The following is a 15,408-nucleotide window of genomic DNA, read 5'->3' as shown; positions in this document are numbered from 1 at the left end:
ATGAAATATTTTCACTCAACCATGTGAGGAATGGACTAAGAAGGATGCCAAGAGCAGAAACAAAATCATCATCATTATCATCATCTTCACTCAATGTTTACTTTTCTAAACTTGCATGGGTCAGGTGGAATTCGTTGAGGCAGATTTTGTACGGCCAGATGCTCTTCCTGTTGCCAACCCTCACCTGTGTCCAAACAAGGAAGATAGGAAACAAATAATCACTTCTATGATGGGGATACCTTTTTGCAATCATCACATGATGTCAAGACATGGACACAAACACACACACACACATACATGTGGATTTAGTAGCTGGAAACTGAAAGAAGTCCTTCATACATACATACATACATACATACATACATACATACATACATACATACATACATATATCTATATCTATATATATATAATTCAAGTGTGTGTGTATTTTGTTTCATATTTATATTTTTATATTTTTATGATTGTACTTTATAATCCCTGATGAGGCCTAGAGATATATATAAGTACCTCATTTTCAACTGCCTATTACCTCAATATACTTGACTAATATGGGCAGAATGAGATGCTTTTATCTATAGGCTGAAACAGCTGTAAGTGATTTTAATAATTTATATTCATGTTTTTTAATAATTGCTTGTATTCTTATTTTATATGCATAGAATAATATACTATATGTATGTATGTTATCATAATTATCATTTTAATAAATAAATAAGTTAACATTTTAATGTCCCAAAAGTTGATGAACCAACTATTGCATTTCTCCATTTTCTTATTTGCAATATATATATATATATATATATATATATATATATATATATATATATTATATATATATATATATATATATATATATATATATATATATATATATATGAAAGACTTGTTCCAGTTTCCATCTACCTAATCCACATACAAAGCTTTGGCCAGCCCAGGGTTATAGTAGAAGACACATGTCCAAGGTGTCATAGAGTGGGATTGAATCCAAGACTGCTCAATTGAGAAGTAAGCTTCTTAATAACACAACCATGCCTGCACTTTTATCTAATACATAAAAGAAGAGAATAGAAAGCATGTGTGTCTGTATGTGTGTGTGTGTGTGTGTGTGTGTTCAAGCAGTTATATGGAGAAAGATGGATGACAAAGCTAGAAATAAAAAATTAAGATACAATCAAAGAGGATGGGAAGTGGTGTGGTGGTGGTGGTGGTGGTGCTACAGCTGGTGTGTATGTGTGTGTGTGTGTGTGTGTATGTGATATGTATGCATGAAATGTTGTGTGGCATGTGTGTTATGTGGTAAGTGTGTGTGTGTGTGTGTGCAAGTATGTGTGTTTAGAGGATTGTGTACATGTGTGTGTGATGTAGCAAGCAAGTGTGTAGTGGACCATAAAATGGAAAAAGATAAAAAAAAAACACTATGATAGATATTTTAAATTGGCAAGAGAACAACACAGTACAAAACACCTTACACCTTTGTACTGAATTTGGCCAAACTTAAGACTGAATCGGTCCAACACCGAGCTGAAACTAGTAAAGCTTAGGACTGATTCGTTCAACTTGAGACCAAATTTGGTTCAGTATAGGACTTAGCTTACTCTAGTTTACCAGTGAAATTCATCGGCTTTAGAACAGAATTTGGTCCAGCTTGGGACAGAACTTGATCAAACTTAAGACTGATCTTAGTTCAATTTAGGACTAAGCTTGGTCAAACTCAGTACACCTTTGTACTTGAATTATTCAAAGTTAGGACTTAACTTTATCCAATCTAAAGTAGGACTCAACTCAGTATAACTAAGTCAAACTGAACAGCTCAACTGAGCAATGAATTGAGTAGTAGATGGTTTTGAATTTGATCCCATTTAGGACTGAACTTAGGATAAAGATGGAGGACTTAAACCAAAAAAAGATTAACATTTTGTGTATCATAGAATGACAACATAAAGCAAGAGTGAAAATATGTGTGTGTGTGTGTATCTGTGTGTATATGTCCGCATGTATAGCCGGGGAAGGGGGGGATAGAATAGGGGGATGGAGAGAAAAAAAGAATTTTTGTTTAGATAGACCATGAAATAATATATACATACATACATATATATATATATATATATATATATATATTATATATATATATACATGTATATGTATCTGTATATATGTGTCTACCTCTGTGTGTGTGTATGTGCATAGGCACATACATACATACATACACACACACTTCTGCAACGATGGACTTCTGTGGTGCGCAGCAGCACTGCTCAATTCCAGGGGAACTACTCACTTTTATCCTTAATAACCTGAATGGTGGACCTTGTATGTCGCATCAAATGGTACGAAGCATTGCATGGCTTCGATTCCTTGAGATCTACACATCCAAGAAGGAGATTAAGGAATAAACATCAGTGAGAGCTTTAACCAAGAAAAATGAATTGACAAGGAATTGGTTTTGTTTTACACAAAAAAAATATATATATAATTTTGTCACATAAAAGAATATATATATATATATATATAAATAAATAAATGGAGTTAAACGCAGGTGTTATTCAAATTCTTTTACTTCCGACACATGTTTCGAAGATATCCCGACACGTGTTTCGAAGATATCGCTCCATTTATTTATTTATATATATTATATAAAATATATCACGTAAACCCGAAGTTTTTGCCTTTAAAAACAAGGAGTTACAACCTTTTTACTTGTGTGATCTTTTGCTACCCTGGTAACTATTTAGATATTTTTTTTCCATGTTAATTGTTAACAAGGGAAACATTCACTATATATATATATATATATAATATATATATATATATATATAAAACAAAAACAAAAATACAAATTGCAGATTACTGTTTCCCCAAACATATTTTAACAATCCATCATCATCATCATTTGATTCCATTCCCATCAATTTTATTTCCAATGTCTTCTTCTCCACCCTCATTTTAGCATTTAAATTGGCTATGTACAGGCTAAATATTCTACCTGTTTTACAGTCATATAGGCCAGATCTGGCCTCTCGGGCTTAATCTACAATGTCATTCTAAAAATATGCAATCATATCTTCAAAAGATCGAAGCTACAAGATAATCCAAGATTCATTCAAAATGACGTGGATAAACAGATATTAAATTTAACAGAATAATCTATATGCTAAAGGGTTAACCTTTAGCATGCTTAAGCACATCATGTCACTGCACAGGTTTTCTCCCCTGTAGCTTCAGCTGCAATGTGTTGCATTGAGAGAGGAGAAACCTCACACGGCAGCATGAAGCACCTACAAAATGCTAAAGATTAAAGAATAATCTTCCAAAACAATCAGTTGGAAATTGAAAACATTGGTGATGATAGGTGTGCAATAAAAAAAAAAGTTATGTGATAGTTTACTGACAGTAAAATAATTAGCTTAACTGAATCAATTTAACATATCTGGTGTTGTCTTGCTAGCTCTGCTATAAAATTCAACAGAGACATTTAATGAAAATAATAATTAAAAAATGGTATAAAATTTGATGTTTTATTTACAATATTTTATTTTCAGTAAATATAGTTTAATATATCATGTACCAACTTGAAGCCCAGTTTTCTACATAAGACATGGGGTACAGAGTCACAGAAGGTTGCATCTATGAATTGCATTTATAGTGTAATTCCTTACCAAATACTGAAACATAGATCACAGATGAAATAAAGGAATACTAAATTCAAGCCCATGTTCTTTTTTTTTTCTCTCATTATTAACGTGCTCTTAATTATATTACATCATAGCCCTCCTCAGACTACATAAAACCTTGTGAGATCAGGCAACTGTAGAAGTTTAACATGATTAACAATAAGAGCCGAAACCTGAATGGCTAAATTACCACACACTGAGTGCAGTGTGTGTGTGTGTGTGTGTATACATACATATATATATATATATGTTTATGTATGTATGTGCACACATTTTATTTTTTATTTTTTATTTTTTATTTTTATTTTTTATTTTTTATTTATCTATTCCTTCATCTAACTTACCACTGACTCCTTGACCACTCCCCCAAGTATGATATTTTGCGCTATGCCTACCCCCAAAAAGTCCCCCACCACCACTCCTTTAAACCTGCCAAATGTATAAATGCTAATACAATTCTTGTTAAATAGCTTCCTGAAGATTTCTCTTGAATGAAACAGTACTAGTCCGTAGAAGCTCCTTCTATATAATAAATTAATTTTACTCTGCTATGTATGAGTACCTTACTTACTGTGGTTAACCCCGGATCAACCCGGACCTACATATATATATATATATATATATATATATATATACATTTGATTTAGTATTTCTAAATTGAATTTTTCCCTGTAAGTTTGAAATAATATTCTCTCATGATATATATATATATATATATATATATATATATATACACACACATACAGGGTGTCCCAGAAGTCACGTACCATTCTGGTTTTCATTTAAAATAATTAAAGCATTTTATTCTATCATACTTTTTTCTGCCTGTTTTATTGTAGAGGGTGCTCAAATTGAGCATTTGCTGCAATTAATTTCAATAAAGTGTTTTTGAAATCAAGAAGGATGTATTCTTTTAAAAAACCAGAATGGTGCACATTTTCTAGGACACCCTGTATATATATATATAACAAATTGTTTACACCTGGCAGTTTATATTTGCCATATCTTATATGTATTGAATTATAAGATATATATGTATGCTATTAAGGTTCTCATTTTGTTAAATTAATAAATAATTCAACATTCTAATATCTGAAAGTTGATGAACAAACTAAATTGTTTCCCCATTTTCTTATTTGTATTATATATATATATATATATATATATATATTATATATATATATATATATATGCACATACATACTTGTTTGTATTGTGTTTTTATTTCATGTTATATTTATAAACAATTTAACATTAAACTGAAGTTATTACTCAACACATTTTTTTTAGTAAAATACATGTTCAGTAAACTGTAACAGGGTAAGAGTTGACAACAACTTCAAAGATTCGGTTTGCTTAAATTCATCACTGTGATATATGCATGCATGTGTGTGTTGCTGCACGCATACACACACACACGAGTTTAAATGGATGGAGTACAAAAAAAATTAAAAGAAGCATTAACACTAGGAAAAAGCCTTAACGAATCTCGAAGAAATAGAAAAAAATAACATCAGCTATTGGTAAGGGTTCCAATTGCTTTCTGTTTTCCATTAATAGGAAATTCCAATAAATTTAAAATCAGTTCTGTACATCTTATAACTTAACTATCGAACTTATACTAGTGGGTTGCCCTTCCCATCTCCATACAGGTCATTTCTCTTGACTCTTATTTCTACATATATAAATGAAAAAAAACCCAGCTAGTTGCAATGTTATATCATCAAGGAGAATTATAGTCATCAACTAAGTGTGATTAAGGGTGTCAAGACACCTACATGTAGCAATGTACTCACATTTAGTTAACACCTGTAATTATATATATATGGACACACACCTACAAATGTGTGTGCATGCAAGTGTATCAGGCATGAATATGAAACTGTTTCATTTTCTTTCAAACAGACCTAACTCTATGTTATTTATTTATCATAACATGTTATTTAGTTATTTATTTTGTTTTTGCTTTTTTTTTTTTTTGAGGTCCCCCAGGAAATCTTTCTCTCCATGTATCTAAGATAAGACATTCCAGAGGAAATCTTCTTCCTCCTTTCCCAAGTTACAGCAACAATGGGTGTGGAGGGCAGTAGAACACAGAAACATGCAACGGGCCTTGCCACTTCACAGCAGTAAGCTGCACCACTGCATGGGACTTATTCACAACTAGGCAAGCAGAGCCATAAACGATGTGGCACTGGTGGTGAAACACAACAGCAGGTTCTTGGCTAGTTAACTGACCATACCAACCAAAACCAGTTAAAACCACATTTTTTTTCACAGGTGTATTTGCCAGGCAAATGATATGATCTGAGATCATTATCCTTAAATCCTTAAAAATGTTTTAGCCCGAAGGCTGCGGCCATGCTGGGGCACATGGCAGACACGTATTGACCATTCAAGAATACAGTGGGATCAGGTCAGTGACCAGATCACTGGTTGGTATGATGAAAGTTTTGTCACCAAATAATAAATCTTTAAGAGAAGTTAAGGCATAGGAGGGGCTGTGTGGTAAGTAGATGGTCCCGGGTTCAGTCCCACTGCATGGCACCTTGAGCAAGTGTCTTCTACTATAGCCTAGGGCCGATCAAAGTCTTGTGAGTGGATCTGGTAGACGGAAACTGAAAAGAAACCTGTATATATATAAGTATGTATATATATATATATATATATATATATATATATATATATATGTGTGTGTGTGTGTGTGTGTGTGTATATGTTTGTGTGTCTGTGTTTGTCCCCCCACCATTGCTTGACAACCGATCGAATAATTACTAGGCTTACAAAGGATAAGTCCTGGGGTCGATTTACTCGACTAAAGGCAGTGCTCCAGCATGGCCACAGTCAAATGACTAAAACAAGTAAAAGAGTAAAGGAGTCTTTGTGTGTTTTTGAATGGCTTGGATGTGTCTGCCAGGCTGCAATCATTTATAACTATATTCTTGCTTCTTAGATTCTGAATAAACTTTTAATAAAATATATGACACTATGTTGTGGACATGGTAACCCAGGTTCGAAATCTGGTCACAACAGCTAATGCTATCAACTTTATTTTCAACTTTATTTTAAAGGTGGCAAAGCAGCATAGCTGCATACCATTAAGAGTTAAAGTGATAAGAAAGTAAAAAAAAAAAAAGTAACACAATTATTTGTTTTTTACATGTAACGGCCCTTTAAAACAACAAAACAGCTAAAAATCAGCTTTAATAAAAAAAATATTCTTTTTGTTATACAACAAACAGGGAATTCTGAGGTCTGAAATAATTACGGAAGAAGAACTGATATTTATGTTTCTAATTTGTAGAGGAGGAACAGACAAAAAAAAATGTTTAAAATACATACATTTACCAGCATTTGGTAATACCGCAAATGAAAAGATTACATTTTGTGGCGCCAGAAATGGATGAAAGAACTTTTGTCCAAACAATGAGAGACACATATGGTTGATTGCCATATTTATATAATAATATAATAATAAACATTGTGTACAGTGCTCAGGTGCACTACAACTCATCTAAAGTGCATATATAATCAGGTGTAGTTTCGACGGATTTCGGGAAGCATGAGGGCCTTAAAGGATGCAGTGTCATGGCAGTCAACAACTGATGCAGACAGGCAGTTTATTCCATGCTTCAGCAACTCTGAGTGTGAAGAAATGTTTCCGAAAGTCATGGGAGCTGTGTTGTTTTCTGACTTTGTAGGCATGTCCACGTGTGTTAGACACATGGAGATCAAAAAGGTGTTCAGTGTTGTTATTGGTGAGGTGGTTGACAACTTTGTGGGTGTTTACCAAGTCCGTCGCCAGACGCCGGAGCTTCAGTGAATCCATGCCCAGGGAAACAAGGCGCTCAGAATATGGTAGGTGTCTGATGGAGGGTATGCGTTTGGTTGCACGTCTCTGAACAGATACATACATACATATATATTTGTACGTGGTAAAGCTTTGCTATTCTGACAAGGTCAGACAGACCAAAACACATATGTCCATAGCTGTTGCCTGCTTACAAACAAAGAGATCAGGCTGTCCTTTCACTAAGTATGCAAATTAGCATGCAAATTTATTTGCAGTTTACTGAAATTATCTCCCCTTTTACTTTGATTTTTCCTTATCAATTGCCACAAGGTCCTTTTTGCTTCCTGCTTCAAACTGAATTCGAGGCAGGAAACCCTAGGAAGTTTCACAAGCACTCATCTCTAAGCGCACTGCTTCTAATAGCAGAAACAGTTGTAAGCTAAAGAAGTTCATTGCATAATTACATGTTCTTTTGTCATTAATTGATTGCTTCATTGATGTATGTGGAGGTACATGGCCCAGTGTTTAGAGCAGCGGACTCGCGGTCGAGGGATCGCGGGTTCGAATCTCAGACCGAGCAATGTGTGTATTTATGAGCGAAACACCAAAGCTCCACATGGCTCTGGCAGAAGGTAATGGTTAACTTCAGCTGATTCTTTCACCACAACTTTCTCTCACTCTTTCCTCCTGTATGTTGCAGCTCACCTGTGACAGACCGGCATCCCATCCAGGTGGGGAACCTATATGCCAAGGAAACCGGGAAACCGGCCCTATGAGTCAGGCATGGCTTGAGAAGGAACAAACAAACAACATTGATGTATGTATGCACACATACACACACACACACAGAGGCCAGTTATACTGTCCAGTTATGATAAATGTTGCAATAACTATCTATAGTATACCAGGCCACACTGTCTACTGTTCCATAACCAATCATGGTGGTGAGGTAGTGATGGTTATAGTAATGATGATGGCAGTGATGGTGGTGGTGGTGGTGGTGGTGGTGGTGGTGGTAGTGACAATGACAGTAGTAATGATGGTTGTTGAAGTGGTGGAGGAGGAGGAGGAAGGGTGCAAGGTGGTGGTGATAGTGATGGTGCTTACAAACTTAAGAGTAGTGATCATCATAGAAGTAACAATGATGACGGTGGTGTCGATAGCAGAAGTAGTGGTGGTGGTGGTGGTGGTTGTGGTGATAGTGGTAATAATGACAGTAGTGGTGGTGGTGACAGCAGTGGTGATGGTGATGAGGATGGTGACGCTTTCAAGGGCACTTAATCTTTTAGACAGAAAGTGATCCATGGTGGAATGCCATCAAATTTCAACATGAAACTTCGGAAGGGAATTTCTAGAAATGCTATTGGCACTACAGAATAAAGAATGGTAAACAAGTGTAAAGAGGACTGATTTTGTGTGCTTGTGTTTAGGTTAAGAGGTGTGTTTCTGAATGACAAGTGGAAGCCAGTGTATGCAAACTGATAACTCTGTATGCCTAAGTGCATGTGTGTGTGTGTGTGTGTGTGACTGTGTGTGTATATGTGAGAGAGAGTGTGTGTGTGTGTGCTACTGGGTCAGAAATGGTAACTGGAACATATGTGAAATCTTCACCATCATCATCATCTTTTGATGTCTGTTTTGTTCCATGTTTGCATATGTTGGATGGAGTTTCCTTGAGGCAGATTTTCCACTGCCAGATGTCTTTTTTGTTAACTCTCACCTGTTTCCAAGCAAGGTATAATATTTCCATGAGGCCTGACCTTCCAAGAGAATACTGGAAATGGATACCACTTCTATGACTGTGACACGTATTTACAACTACCACACGATATCAAGAAAGAAGACACAAACGCACACATATTGAAATGTGTGTATGTGTGTGTGTGTGCCTGGATCATCATTAACGTCCACTTTCCATGCTAGCATGGGTTGGACGATTTGACTGAGGACTGGTGAACCAGATGGCTGCACCAGGCTCCAATCTGATCTGGCAGCTGGACGCCCTTCTACAGCTGGATGCCCTTCTACAGCTGGATGCTCTTCTACAGCTGGACGCCAACCACTCCGAGAGTGTACTGGGTGCTTTTACATGCCACCAGCACGAGGGCCAGTCTTGCAGTACTGGCAACGGCCATGCTCGAAATGGTGTTTTTTTATGTGCCACTTATGTAATAATTGTCAATCAGTGGTTCCCAAACTTTTTGGCCTTGACATCCACCCAACATTCCAAGCGCCCCTCACAAACATAGATATCTGTCTGAAGCAAATTCAAAGCAACTGTATTTCACAAATAAAACTTAACCTTATGAACCCATTATGTTGTTGTTTTTGCATGAATCACCACTCCATTTATCACCCAAATTTTTACATGAATAGCTATCCCATAATTGCCCTTTTGGAACTTTCTACTGTCCCCAAGAGAGCAATACCACTCATTTTGGGAACTACTGTTGTAGATAAAAGGATAAAAGTCATCATCGTACAAGTGGTGTTCTTCATTCATTAACTTCTGTGCAAGCATGTCTGGCTCATCAGGGGGGAAATATTAACTTACTTGGAAACAGGTAAGGGTTAGCAACAGGGAGGGCACCTAGCCGTAGACAATCTACTTCAACAAAATTCTATCTAGGCCATGCAAGCATGGTAAAGTGAAGGTAAAAATAATGATGATGTGCATATTTAGATTATATTAAACCACAAAAGCCACAAAGGAAATTGTATAATAGGAGATATGATCTCAAAACAGTCATTATTTTGACCATACAATGTTGCATACATTTGTGCAAAAAAAAAAAACTATTATGCTTTCATATAATGTACAAACATGCATTCAGAAATCCAATAGTTTAAGAAGTAGCTGGCTCAGTTTTGTCAGCTGTACAGCAAATGCATGAAACCGCTGGTAGAGACATTTTGAGCCATCCACTTCAAATTTCATATCGGAAAATATTCTGCTTTCACATACTGAGCTTAGAGGTTTATCACTTTTAGGTTAATCAACATAAATTAATAAATGTATTGTTGGTGTCATAAGAATTTATAAACTTTCAAGACAACATGAAATAATTGTTTCTTTCTTTTTTTTTTTTTTTTGAAACAGTGGATCTCAAAGCACATATATAGTATATAAATATTGGATTGGAAAACATTTTTATAGCTTTATGTGCTTCAAGATCTATTGTTCTTATATATATATATATATATATATATATATATATAAGAACAATAGATCTTGAAGCACATAAAGCTATAAAAATGTTTTCCAACCCAATATTTATATATATATATCTATATATATATATATAGATATATATATATATATATGTATATATATATATATGTATGTATGTTTGTATGTATGTTTGTATGTATAATATATATATGTGACAAATACAAGCATATCAAATACTTCACAACATAGCTTCTTGATTAATTAAAATTGTTTCTGCCTCCAGAGGATGTCTTCATTACAAAATAGCAACCAAGACTACCACGCACGCACACACGCACACACACACACATGCATACACACAAACAAACAAACACACACACACACACACACCATGAGGTATTCATCTACAACCTTGACACCAGTATTCTGGTTTCCTCTGTGAGTGTGTGTGCATGTGTGTAAAAGCATTTTTTGAAACCCTTTAGTATTCAGCCCACACTGTAAAATAGAACAAGCTTATTTATTCACCTTGTTTTGAATTCACCATGCATCATGTCATATCCGCAAGACTTTGATGATGTGCTCGTGTTTACAATGATATAGCAGGTCAAATATGAAATGTAGGATCTTGGTGGTTTGGACATAAAACAGGAGAATGTTTGGACCAGATATGACTGGTATTGATGCCAAAGGGTTTAATTATGCTATAACCAATATCATTTTCATTATCAAAAGATAAAAACAACAAAAAAATCTGACAGGCACATCATCAAAAGCATTCAACTCTTGACAATCCTATATATGTGTGTGCATATATATATATTATATATATATATATATATATATATATATATCTTTGTATATATAATTGTTAACATTACGTACCTAATTGTTTAGATCACCTGTGAACTAAACCCCTATACTTTGTGTGTGTGTGTGTATATATATATATATATATATATATATATACTGTAACAGTTTTAAAGTAAGATAGTAGGGTGTTTATATGCATGCATATATAAACATGTGCACATATATATATATATATATATATATATACATACAAGTGTGTGTGTGTAGTTGTATAAATGTATCCATGTATATATATATATACAAGTGTACATGAATATATAAAAATGTTCATGTACACACACACATATATATAAAGAGAGAGAGAGAGCAAGGTGCATATATGGATGTAGATGTACAGATGTGCATGTATATATAGTGTATGCGTATACATATACACACACATATATATACACTATGTGTGTGTGTGTGTGTGTGTGTGTGTGTGTGTGTGTGTGTGTGTGTGCACATGTATGTATGTTTATAGAGGTAAACACAGATGTACAGCAACTATTTCTAATGTTAATACAAGGCAGAGAGAAAGGAAATCATTCTTTAAAGAGATCGAATTTTGGAATTTGAACGCAGAACTTAACGATGGTTGAAATACCGGTAAGCATTTCGTCTAGCATGCAAAAATTCTGCCAACTTGCCACCTTAACAACAACAACAACAACAATAATAATAATCCTTTATACTATAGGCACAAAGCCAGAAATTCTGGTGGCGAAACTATAAAGGAAGTCAGAGAAGAAGGCTATAAGTACCTGGGTATCATTGAAAGAGATAAGATGAATGAACACAAGATGAAAGAAATGTACAGGAAAGAGTATTTGAGGAGAACTCAGCTTGTGCTTCAATTGAAGGTAAATGACCGCTATAAGATTAGAGCAATTAATATGTGGGTGGTTGCTTTGATGAGATATGGGGCAGGAATAGTATCTTGGAAGAAGAATGAATTACAAGAGATAGACCGGAAAAAACGTAAATTAATGACAATAAATAAGGAACTACACCCCAAAAGCTATGTGAAGAAGGATAGGGATTGGTGTGTTGTGAAGGTTGTGTAATGGAAGAGGAGAATATCCTGGTTTGGGGGTGAAGAAGAAATGATTGAAGCAGTGAAAATGCAGGGAACCTTAAAAGTGAACGAAGTCGTAGATCCAACATGATTTAAGAAAAACCAGAGAGGACAAATGAAGAAAATTTGGCAGGACAAGAAAATGCAGTCAGTTCTTGATGGATAAAGATGAGATTGATTGGAATAGAACCTGGCAATGGCTGCAGAAAGGAGACTTAAAAGGGCCCACTGAGGCATTAGTGTGCAGTGCTCAAGAACAAGCTCTCAGAACAAAATACTCTAAATATCACATCAATGAAAGCACTGACTCACCACAGTGGAGGATGTGCTCTGAGAAGGGAGAAAGTATAAGCCATATCATTAGTGAGTTCTGTAAGCTCGCACAATGCGAATACAAAAGGAGACATGACAATGTGGCCAGATATGTCCACTGGTTGTTGTACAGTAAAGCAAACCTTGAGAGAGCCAAACAATGGTATGAACACAAGCCAGAGGGAGTAATGGCAAATGGACATAACAAAATACTCTGGGATTTTAACATGCTGTGCAATCAAGTCATAGGGGCGAGATGGCCAGATATCGTGATCATCCATAAAGATGAAAAAGAAGCAAAGATAATAGATGTTGCAATACCAAGCAATTCGAGGGTGAAATGTAAGGAAACAGAAAAGAGTGAGAAATCCCAGCCACTGCGGGACGAGATAGGAAAGTTATGGGGCATGAGGAAAGTAATGGTGATACCGGTGGTAATTGGAGCGTTAGGAGCAGTTTCCAAGGGCTTTGAAAAACATATTAAGAATATTGGAGTTGCTGTCAAGCTCGAGGTGATCCAGAGGACAGCAATGTTGGGTACAGTTCACATTCTAAGGAGAGTATTGTCTCTTTGAGTCACTACTTGAAACCTTTAGTGATTTGTTATTACCTACTTTCAAGTAAAGATCAATTACAAATAGTACCGCCAGAATCTAAACAACAAGAACAACAACAACAATAATAATTATAATAATAATCTTTTCTACTCTAGGCAAAAGGCCCAAAAATTTGGTGGGGGGTAGGCGGAGCAGTCGATTAGATCAACCTCAGTATGCAACTGATACTTTATTGACCCCGAAAGGATGAAAGGCAAAGTCGACCATGGCAGAATAATAATAACAATAACAATAATACTTTCTACTATAGACAAACAGCCCAAATTTTAGGGGAGAGGTCTCGTCAACCCCAGTGCATAACTGGTACTTATTACATCAATCCTGAAAGAAAGAAAGGCAAATTCAGCCTTGGCAGAATTTGAACTCAGAACGTAAAGCCAAAAGAAATGCTGCCAAACATTTTCTCCAGCATGCTAACAATTCTGCCATGTAGTGACATCCATGCCTTTCCTACAGCCAATACATATGTATGGGAATGACATGAGAACTTGTAGTGAATTTGATGATGATGATGATGACGATGATTGTGGTGATGTGATGACAATGATGACACTGCTGATGATTGTCATGCTTATGATCATGATTATCATGATAGTGTTGGTGGTGGTTGAAGGTGATGATAATAGTGATGATGATGATGATGATGATGATGATGATGATGATGACGACAACACTGACAACAAAGATGATGACAGAAGGTTTCACTATTTTCATTTCATTCTTTTTAAAAAAAACACAATAATTAAAATATTCAACTTTTCTAATTCCAGTGTGTATATATATATATAAATATATATATATATATATATATATATATATATATATATATGGTAGTTGTCTACTCCTTAAGCAGAGTTTAACCCCACCTCCCTGTACCTACTACACCTTAGAACCATCATGGTATCTGATGTGGCTTTTCAAACCAGACAGTGTTTTGAAAAGACACCCACATAGATTGCATATCCGATTTGGACCACCAAGAGCTGCAGAGAAGATCTGAACTTTGAGGATCTTAAAATGTCTTTTGAGGCCTCCGTTAGATTTGATGGAAGGAGTGAGCTGATGTGCGGCAAGAACATTTCATCACTATAAACAATTCATTTGTGCTGGTCACTTGGCAAAAACTGAATACTCATATGTTGTCTTCAAAAGGGGGGTCCAGCATATATCCTCTTTTCTGTCCATAATGTTTTTGCCCAGTTTTCATCTATTTTCCCTTCTCTGTATGACCTTTGAAATATATCTAAATATATATATATATAAATATACACAACACACACACAATATATCATCATCATCATCATTGTTTAATGTCTGTTTTCCACGCTGGCATGGGTTGGACTGTCCGACTGGGGTCTGGGAAGCCAGATGGCTGCACCAGCCCCCAATCTGATCTGGCAGTGTTTCTACAGTGGGTGCCCTTCCTAACGCTAACCACTCCGAGAGTGTAGTGGGTACTTTTTAAGTGCCACTGGCACAAGGGGTCAGAGGAGCTGGCATCGACCACAATCAGATGGTGCTTTTTACGTGCCACCAGTACGGAAGCCAGTCAAGGCGGCACTAGCATCAGCCACATTCGGATGGTGCTTTTTACATGCTACTGGCACGGGGCTCACAACTGCAATTTCCATTTGATTTGATTTTGATATTGCTGATGTTGATGTACTTGACTCAGCATCAGCCACATTCGGATGATGCATTTTATGTGCCACCAGAAAAGAAGCCAGTCAAGGCAGCACCTGGCATTGCCCACGTTTGATATTTACATATATAAATATATATTGTCAATTATCACTATCATCATCATATATATTTTGTTCTTTTCTGTCACACTATGCTTGCATGGCTTCGATGGTTTCTCTCAATGCTCCTTCTTTACTCAACTGACATCCTCCATATGTTTCATATTT

General features: G+C 35.6%; 1 protein-coding gene across 20 annotated transcripts in view; it reads right to left on the bottom strand.

Annotated features, from left to right (window-relative positions):
* The window catches only part of LOC115218076 (unconventional myosin-IXAa), a 446,542-nt gene that overhangs the window by 49,254 nt on the left and 381,880 nt on the right, over positions 1-15,408 (bottom strand). For 19 of the 20 annotated variants that reach the window (XM_036507998.1, XM_036508006.1, XM_036507996.1 and 16 more), the window contains one exon: positions 2,282-2,365. The exons of the other annotated variant lie outside the window; for it this stretch is intronic. In XM_036507998.1, coding sequence (XP_036363891.1) covers positions 2,282-2,365 — 84 coding nt within the window. The remainder of the gene's footprint in view (positions 1-2,281; positions 2,366-15,408) is intronic. 20 annotated transcript variants of the gene reach the window in all.

Source organism: Octopus sinensis, linkage group LG12, assembly GCF_006345805.1.
Source record: "Octopus sinensis linkage group LG12, ASM634580v1, whole genome shotgun sequence".
Lineage (NCBI taxonomy): Eukaryota > Metazoa > Mollusca > Cephalopoda > Octopoda > Octopodidae > Octopus > Octopus sinensis.
This window is presented reverse-complemented; position numbering and strand designations above follow the sequence as displayed.